This window comes from Mchenga conophoros, linkage group LG3 (assembly GCF_057382185.1).
Source record: "Mchenga conophoros isolate Kocher_MC1m ecotype Shallow Benthic linkage group LG3, M_conophoros_male_GT1.1, whole genome shotgun sequence".
Lineage (NCBI taxonomy): Eukaryota > Metazoa > Chordata > Actinopteri > Cichliformes > Cichlidae > Mchenga > Mchenga conophoros.
This window is the reverse complement of record NC_140528.1, coordinates 33972754-33981724: the sequence shown is the minus strand read 5'-3', so window position 1 is coordinate 33981724 and position 8971 is coordinate 33972754. Positions and strand designations below refer to the sequence as shown.

Below are 8971 nucleotides of genomic sequence, written 5' to 3'. Positions count from 1 at the left end.
ACAGTCAGGGCGATTCTGGGTTTAAGTTTGAGGTCAAAGGTCAGATCCTCAGGGGGTGTGGCACAGCCCGAGTCTCCTCTCTGAGCGCTGCTTTGAAGGTTTTATCTCATGTGTCCGCGCAGACCGGCGTCTGTCCGTCTGTCTACAGAAATAAAGGAGTTTAAAAAAGTCGCCTTTCATGGAGGCGCTTAGAAACGCTTCAAGCTGTGCAACAGGAAGTGCAGCTACCCACTGTCTTAAAGTGCTCGACAGCTGAGTTGGCCTTTTCTGACTTAAACGTTTTCCGTGATGAAGCGACAGGCCACTGTCAGTGTTGTTACTTTGAGGTGTCGTCTGTGGCTGATCTGCTGCGAGAGGAGACCAAAGGCTGGAGGGACGTTTCCACTGCCAGGTCACATGGGACGACCGACACTCACTGTTACTGAGTGAGAGAGGGGAGGCGTGAAGTCCACTTTTTCACCTGGACTCTTTATTAAGGAATAAGAAAGTGGATGTTCTCCGTCACAGCGACCCTCCTTCACCCATGAATCTGAGCTCTTCCTGTGTTTCCCCTGCTTGCAGCTCCACCTTCATCCTCCCCTCCCCCATCCCTCCTCTGCACACGCTCAGACCATCTCAGGCTTTGACGGACTCGTGCTGCTCACGCCGGTGTTGAGGTCGTTACAGTTTCTGCTTAGCAAAAGTTTTATTAGATCTTTTCTTTTTACTTTATTTGTTTTTATTTCCAGGTGGGTTTTAATCTTATATTTTAAACGTTTCCTATTTTTTATGATTTTTTTAAATCATTTTCTTTTTTTTGTTTTTGTTCTTTTAATTAAAAAAATCCCTTTTCTCAGTTAGTATTTATTTATTCTTTATTTTTACTTTATTTCTGCGTTTTGTGTTTCCCATTTTGTTTTTTTATAAGTACATATATTACCTCTATTTAAATTTTGTTTGTTTTTTTAATTTGTGTGCAGTTTAATTGTTTCATTTCTTTTTTTAAATAAAAAAACTTTTTATGATTTTTATATTTTTTAACCTTTTTAATATTTTTTCCACTAATTAAAAATAAAATATAAATAATATTTGGTCTTTTTCATAATAGTTTTTCTGTCTTTTCGTTGTTATTTACTAATCCCTTATTTTTATTTATCTTATTTGTTTCAATCGTTTTTAGTTATTTTAAAAATTTTCTCTGTTTCATTTTTTTCTGCAGTTCTGATTTTATTTCTTTTCACTTCTGACAATATTAAGTTTTAGGTTTTAAACTTTTAAATTCTTGATTTTTCCGATTTATCTGACTTTTTTTTATTTTATTTTAATTTCGACTCTCTTGCTATATTTTTTTGTCATTTTAAATTCATTTTGTTTTGTTTTTCACCTTTTCAATTTAATTTAATTGAAGATCATTTTTATTTCTGCATTTTGAATCGTCGTGTCTTCCTCCGCTGTTGTGACATCACTGGGGGGCGGGACTCTCACCTGTCTGTCAGACGTGTCCGCTCGTCAGTCAGGTGACAGTTTCCCACAGGCCTCCTCTCCTCTCCATCCTTCCTCCTCCTCCTCCTCTTCCTCTCCTTGCTTTGTTCTCCGGGCCGTTCACACCTCTGCCGACAAAGAGCAGAAACAAAGAGCAGCAGCAGCAGGAGGAGGAGGACACCTGACTCTGTCTTTTGTCCTCAGACTGGGAGAAAGAGGAGCTCTCCTCCTTTCATCTCTCTCTCTCTGTCGGGACTGAATGTCTCTCGCCCGCTCTCACCTGTCTTCATGGAGCTGCAGGTGAGAAACTTCAGCCTGACTGTAACCCCGCCCCCTTTAACGTGACAGTTAAAACGGAAACCTGGATCCTCACCAGTCTGACCAGTTTAACTCCAAACATCCAGAAAACACTTCACCTCCTCCTCACAACAAACTGCTGGAAACTCTTCAACAGTCGTGCTGATGTTCGTTTTCATGAACAATCCGAGGCCGTGCCGCTGAGGATTATGGGATAGATTTATCTCCTGTCCTTCCCTAAAGGAGGCTCCAGTGTCTCCTCAGCTGAAGAATGCAATAAAGGAGGCAGTGCAGCTCCTTCCCTCCATGTTTGGGGAGTCACTGCAGGTGTGACTGTTTCTGCAGGAGGTCAGAAACTACCTGAGAGTGAAAGCATGGCTGCTGAGGAGTGTCCTCCTCCTCAGGTGTGGATTCAGTTTGTCAGACAGGACGAGAGACATTTACATAACAAACACCCACAGAGAGAGAGAGGAACCCTGCTTCAGTTTCTGCTGTTTTATCTTTAATGTGGAGAAAACGAACCAGAAACAACATCAGCACAGTCTCTCTCTCTCTCACACACACACGCGCACACACACACACACACACACACACACACACACACACACACACACACACACACACACACACACAGGACTTCTCGTCAAGCTGAAATGTGACTTTTTCCCACTGTCAAGAGTACTGACCACTGATTAGAACCATCAGGAATAAATAAGACAAAGTGTAATAAATGTATAATAAATGTGTAATAAAGTAATAAAGCGGAGCACAGTGATGCAGATATGTGTCAGTATCATGTGTGTTCATCAGCTTTTTTTATAACTGATGATTCAGCCCTGATTAGAAAGACAACAGACAGATTAAAACACAGAAAATATGATTTGTTTAGACTTTTATTAAAGCTGGTTTGATCATTTTGTTCATATTTTATTTAATTTCTTTAATTTTTCAGGAGCTGAACTAGAGAAATTTTCTTAGGGTGGCAAAATGAAAGCTTTTAAAAAACACACATGTGCAGGTACATGTGTTTAAAATGATTCAAGTGCAGTAGGTTTACACGTTTGATATAAATACAGTCTATTTTCTCAGCTCACATGAATGAACATCTCAGTTAAATTAAACATGTGAGTTTTCATTGTATTTACTGTGTCGCCTGTATAATAAATAAACATGTAGCCATGGGGCGGTTCATTACAAACACAAGTCTCACTTAAGTTTCACCTTTTTTTGTTTGAAAACAAAAGATGTCATGAACAAAATCTGAAGCCAAATTTGTCAGGATTTGTTGGATGAACCCTCTGAGGTCCAGAATATAATTGGCCATTTTGACTCGCTTTGATTTTCCATTTGTATTTTATCCTTTCTCCGCTGCCTTGCTTGGGATCATTCTTTCCGGCTCAAACTCACGTGTCTGAATTTTCAGTTGTTTTTTTTATTGACATTCTGTAGTAACACAACTGATGTGAAATCACACAAAAACATAAAATCCTACTATCAGTTATATGTTTTGTAAAAACCACATGTTTAGTAAATTATTTTCTGCACACATTTTGGTAAAAAATAAGCTTATAAACAGCTATTTATCTAAACATGCAGCCAATGCATCTTCCGTTTGTTGTACAACCATTTAAAATACTACTAAAACTAAACCAAAACAATCAGGTGTCGCGATAAGATGCCCACAAATTATGTGTGCCGGTAAAAACAGGACACAGGAGAACACCTTGACAACAGGCTGGATTTCGACCTGGAGACAGTTTACACTGCTTTGTGACATTCATTATTACTCTCATTGTCACACGAAACAATACAGTGACTACACAACAAACTACACAAAACAACACACTAACTACACACTTCGCGCTAAGCGCCACAAATCGGGCACATTGCCGCGCGTATAGATCCGTCCCTGCTTTTTTAAGGAATTTGAAGGTTTTGGTCGATTTGGTCTCCAGGCTTCAAAAACAGACATGCGCAGACACGTTCTCTCCACATTCCTTCACAGACTGTCTTCGCTGAGCCCCGCCCCCTTTGGAATGGCAGGCTCCTTCAGCCACTCACACTGCGGCTGCGGGTGTGTGGGCGTGGTCTCATCCAGAGGTGGAGGCAGAAAGTTGGAGCAGCTTTTGTTCTCAACTTTTTGTGCGCGTGTGAGCTGGAGCCGCAGACTGGAAGCACTGGGAGCGCTGGTGTGAGCTCCGAGAGTGTGTGTCCGCGGTGTCCGTGTGACTGTAACTGCGGCTTGGCGTGTGTGAGTGTGTCTGTGGTTCGGGACCCCCACCTCCAGCTGTCCCACCGACCCCTGTGCGCTCTCCAAGCCGCCTCTCGCTGCTCCTCAGACGGCCTCGCAGGCAGCCGCGCCCCGCTGCTCTACGCTGGAGGAGAGAGGAGGAGGGGATGGAGGAATGAGGGGGAGCCGGGTGGGAGCAGAGAGCAGGCTGAGAGCTCGGAGCGGCTGAAGGAGCCGGGTGCCGTGACTCCCTCCGGCCTCCATCTTGGACACTTTGAGGACTTTTTTCTTTTTCTCGAACTTTTCGGCTCCAATGAGGCGCGCGCGGCCGGCGGAGACCGAGCCCAGCTGACGTCAGTGATCGGTGATCGATAGGTGTAATGGGGGCTCAGCGGGGCCCCGTGGCCCACGGCCGGGCCTCCTCCTGCCGCGGGCTGCTGCTCCTCCCGCTGCTGGCGGTGCTGCTGGGCTCCTGCAGGGCGGAGGAAGGTGAGTACTGATCAATACACTCGTTATCGACCACAGCTGCTGATCGATCAGACTGCATCGGCCCAGAAACGATGACGTAATGTTACAGACCCATCGATCCTCAGAGAGAGGTTCAGTCACACACCTCGGAGGGGAAACCGGACCCCTTTCTTCTTCTTCTGTGGTTAATACGTTTTTACATTCAGCTCAGAGAAGTTTGACAAATATTCACACAAAAGTACACAAATGTACGACTGACGTGCTTTTACTGCAGCAGAGTCTGAGCGGCAGTGAAATCCGTCTTTACTGCAGTAAACTCGGGTTTCTTCGCTCCGTCTGTCCCATCAGCAGGTCTGTGTTCAGGGTTTGACCCTGTGGTTTATGATAAATAGGATTCTCAGACACTGCACAGTGAGAAGACCTTGTGCCTGTAAGCAGGTGCAGGTAGTGAGCTGTGCACACCTTTACCTGCATGTTCATGAGTAGCTGACTAACTGCTTGGGTCCGTTGCTCATACCGAGGCTGCGGGTCAGCCTCCCCGCCTCTGTGAGCCTCTGCAGGGCGACGGCGTGGAGCCGTGTGGCTCTGAGGGTCTGATGAGGGCTGTTGTTGTGTTGTTGTGGCTCTGCGGTTTACTTCTTCACTCATTCTAAGGAGCCTCCACAGTAATGACATGTTAGCTGTGGCTGTGAGCGGGACACACGGCAGGTCAAAGGTCAAGGTCGAGGAAAACAGAACAGCAGACAGTTTGAGGCTTTAGGTGGAAACAGCTGAACGTGTTTGTGTTCTCACTGTTTTAGTTTTAACACAACACAAACGTAAAACATGAGAAAAATCTCAACTGTGACTTAAAGTTGCTGTTTAGAAGATAAAGTGTGTAAAAATGTTTGTGCTGATCAGATTAGAAATCAGATTCACTCAAAAATCCAACCTTTTATATTTTGTGCGTTACAGTAAAACTTAAACTGAAAACTTTTGTGCTTTTATAAAAGTGTCAAACATTTTGTTAACGTGTTTTATCTTGATAAAATCTAAAAGAGCCAATCAGACATCAGGACAGCAAACACGGGGGGAAATAAATAAACACGTGAGAATAAAACGATAAGAAACGAGGAAGCATCCTGTTCACTGAGAAATAAACAGAAAAAATCAGTCTCTGAGAGCGCACACTCACAGTTTACCGTGAGCCTATCATCGGCTGTGACCGAGCAGGACGCTGTCTGAGCGCGCTCAGTCGGCTCCAGCGTTTCTCTGGTTTTTGTTGTTGAGCTCTAACGTGAGAGGAGCCCAGGCTGAGCTGAGCTCCCACCTGGGCTGATGTGGCCACAGATCAGCCCAGCCCAGCTCAGACAGATCTCTGGAGCTTTTTACTGCAGCTGATTCGAGGATTTATTGGTTATTGATCAGGAATCCTCTTACACGTTCAGTGCTGTGTCTGAGCAGCAGTAAAAACAATCATCCTTCTGTCATCACGCGACTCCACCGTGTTTAAATTCAGTTTTTAGCTTCAGGGCCATCTGGAGATAACAAATCAGCGTTAGCACTTTCAGGCTGTGTTAGCTCAGAGAGCAGAAGCTCGCCGGTTTATTAGGACCAGCCAGGCTAAATGTGACACGGTTTAGTTTTCCTGATAAAGCGGTCATGTGATCAGAGAAGCTGCTGTTTCCAGAGCGCCTGTTGACGCCCCAAAAAACCTAAACCAGCTTTAAAACTGTTAAACATGCGTGCTGATACCCGCTGAGGGGAGCCAGTTTAAAACCAGCAGGCAGGAAACCAACAGTGCTGCAGCTGCTTCAGATCAGCATGTGACTGGTTACCAATACCTTATCTATCATGCCGTTTGTCAACACAAAGGAGCAGCTGACTGTCACGTGACCCCCCTCCCCAACAGGAAGAGGACAGGAAGTAGAGACGCAGGGGCCGAGGGTCTGAGAGCTGAAACAACAAACTGTTTGATAGCTGATAAATGGTTTAACTGCAGGGTTATTGATCTACAGATACCTGCTCGGTAACATTTCACTCATTAAAACCGGAGCCGAGACTTCTGGCAGCCATGTCATTGGTCAGGTAGTGCCATTAAAAATGCTCAAAAAGGCTCCAACAGCAAAAACTTAGCTACAACCCTAATAATGCAAACTTTAAGCCTTGTTACAGTTTAAACAGCTGAGTTATTAAGGCATTCATCCTCCTTCACAGTTGTGCTGTTAGAAACGAGCATAATTACATGTGAATAAAAAGTAGAGGACCGATAATGAAGCCCTGTGGAACTCCACCACCTGTAAAACAACACCTGTCTCCACAGAAACTCTGAACTAGGCCTAAAATGCTTTGAGTGACGGCTTCTGAGGTTCTTATACACACGTCCTCATGTTTCTCTAACACCTCCTGCCTCTGTCATTAATCTGCATCTCTGCCTCAATAAACCACTACACTTCTGTTTCACAGTGTTTTTGTCTCAGACTGATTGTATTCATTTGTGCTGTAAACATGGACGTTTTAGTCCGAGGATGGAGTCGGCGCTTTAGTCTCGAGTGGACATTGGAGGAACTCACGACCATATTAAACCTCAGCAGCCTCGTGAGCGTGTGTGCAGTCGACTGAAGTTTACACAAACAGACACTCAGGAAGACTTGAGGATAAATAAATAACAGATTCACACACACTCGCTCTTTAACGGCAGGTTAATCAGCAGCTGAGTGTGTTTGTGTGTGTGCTGGAAGCAGGATCATTGTTTCCTGCCAAACCAGAAAATTACCAGTTAGAAAACAATAGTGTGTGTGTGTGTGTGTGTGTGTGTGTGTGTGTGTGTGTGTGTTCAGACTCTGAAGGCTGTTTGAAGCCTCTCTGGGACTTTACTGTTTAACCCTTTGAAGGATCATCCAGCTTTGCTTCACCCGGTTAAGCTTCGCTCTCTGTGCCAGCTTCTCGCGCTCCACCTCTCAGCATAGAGGGTCACATGAAATCAGGAGTTTCTCACATAAAAGCAGTGAAATTAGCTAAAGTGGTTAAATTAGACATCTTTCCTCTGGACTCTGGTGCCGCAGAAGCTTTTTTTTACTGTGGGTGTGTCCACATATTGTGCTCCATCTGCTCCCTGTCTTTTCTCTCCTCTTGTCTTTGTTCTGTTGTTCTTATTTTAACCCCGCGCACACACCAAACCTCCCCCTCTCCACCTCTTTCTCCTGCCTCCACCTCTCCCTCTCGGCGCCTTTCTTCCGTCCATAAATCCCTTTAAAGGCGCTGGATTTAATTTCTGACTGAGGATTTACATGTTAAGTGCCGGTTTGTTAATCTGTTGATTGGCCCTTTGGAGGTTTAGCCCTCACACTCACAATAAAGACGGGCATATGAGACCTGTGAGAGTGTCGCCAGGATTTTCAAAATAAAATGCCAGCCACATGTTAGGTTTGACCTTTCTAACAATATCAGCTGTAACATTTAAATGAGTGCACAAATGGTATGTCCAGAAAGAGAAGCACGTGACGTTTTTAAAGAAAGTAATAATAATAATGCATTTAAAAGCACAAAAATAGGAATTTTGTTCTCTCAAAGTTAAAAGTGTTTGCATTTTTCAGTGTTAAAAATAACCTGACCAGGTAGAGGAGGGTTTAGGATAGGGCTGCTCAATTAATCGAATTTTAATCACAATTACGATCGGGGCTTTCAACGATCATTAAAAATGACTGAGCCGATTATTAGCCCCTCCCTCGTGCTTTACTCTTGCGCTGCTCCGTGTGGCAAATCCAGCGCACCTCTCTGCATTTCGAACACGCGTCACAACAATTAAGAGCGGCGGTCCCCAACCCCCGGGCCTTGGACCGGTACCGGTCCGTGAGTCGTTTGGTACCGGGCCGCGAGAGTTGAGGCTCAGGTGTGAAATGTCTGGTTTTCAGGGGTTTTATCGGTTTTCAGCGTTATTTTGTTATCGTTTTGATTGTTAACTCGGTTTTCCTCGGTCTTTTCACGTGTGTTATGAATAAATCATCTTTTTTTCGGTACCGGTTTTATTTTGTTGCATTTATCCGCGACACCTTAAAGGCCGGTCCGTGAAAATATTGTCGGGCATAAACCGGTCCGTGGCGCAAAAAAGGTTGGAGACCGCTGATTAAGAGGACCCGAGGGAAGCTCGGAAAGCTAAGCAGAAGTTATTTGGAGAGGAGAGTGACTGCTGTTGGTTGAAAAGAGAGGTTAAAAAAAAAACTTCAGTGGTGTTGCACACTATTTTATATTATTTTTTAAAGTCATTATTCAATACATTGTTATTGTTAACCCTTTAAAGCCGGTCAGAGCAGCACGCTCCGTTTTGTGTAACTATTTTTAAATCCCTGTAGAACCTGAACCGTGTAAGCTAGCGCAATATTTTTTTTTGCATATGAAACCGGAGGAGTTGTACTTACATCTTATGCCATCAGCTTGTCCTCTGTCATGGTTTCCTTCCACATAAAGCTTTGCAAAAACTGCATAAAAAGCGCTTGCAGGAACAAAAACATAATATTCCAGAAACACGCTTTGCCG

At 44.2% G+C, this 8971-nt stretch overlaps 1 protein-coding gene across 1 annotated transcript in view; it reads left to right on the top strand.

The window, feature by feature from the left end:
* Nucleotides 1–3853: 3853 nt before the first annotated feature.
* The window catches only part of LOC146578297 (ephrin type-B receptor 4b-like), a 36188-nt gene continuing 31070 nt past the window's right edge, over nucleotides 3854–8971 (top strand). Inside the window, exon 1 of the mRNA XM_085257837.1 lies at nucleotides 3854–4477. Within this exon, the coding sequence (XP_085113963.1) occupies nucleotides 4369–4477 (109 nt within the window). The 5' untranslated portion in view covers nucleotides 3854–4368. The remainder of the gene's footprint in view (nucleotides 4478–8971) is intronic.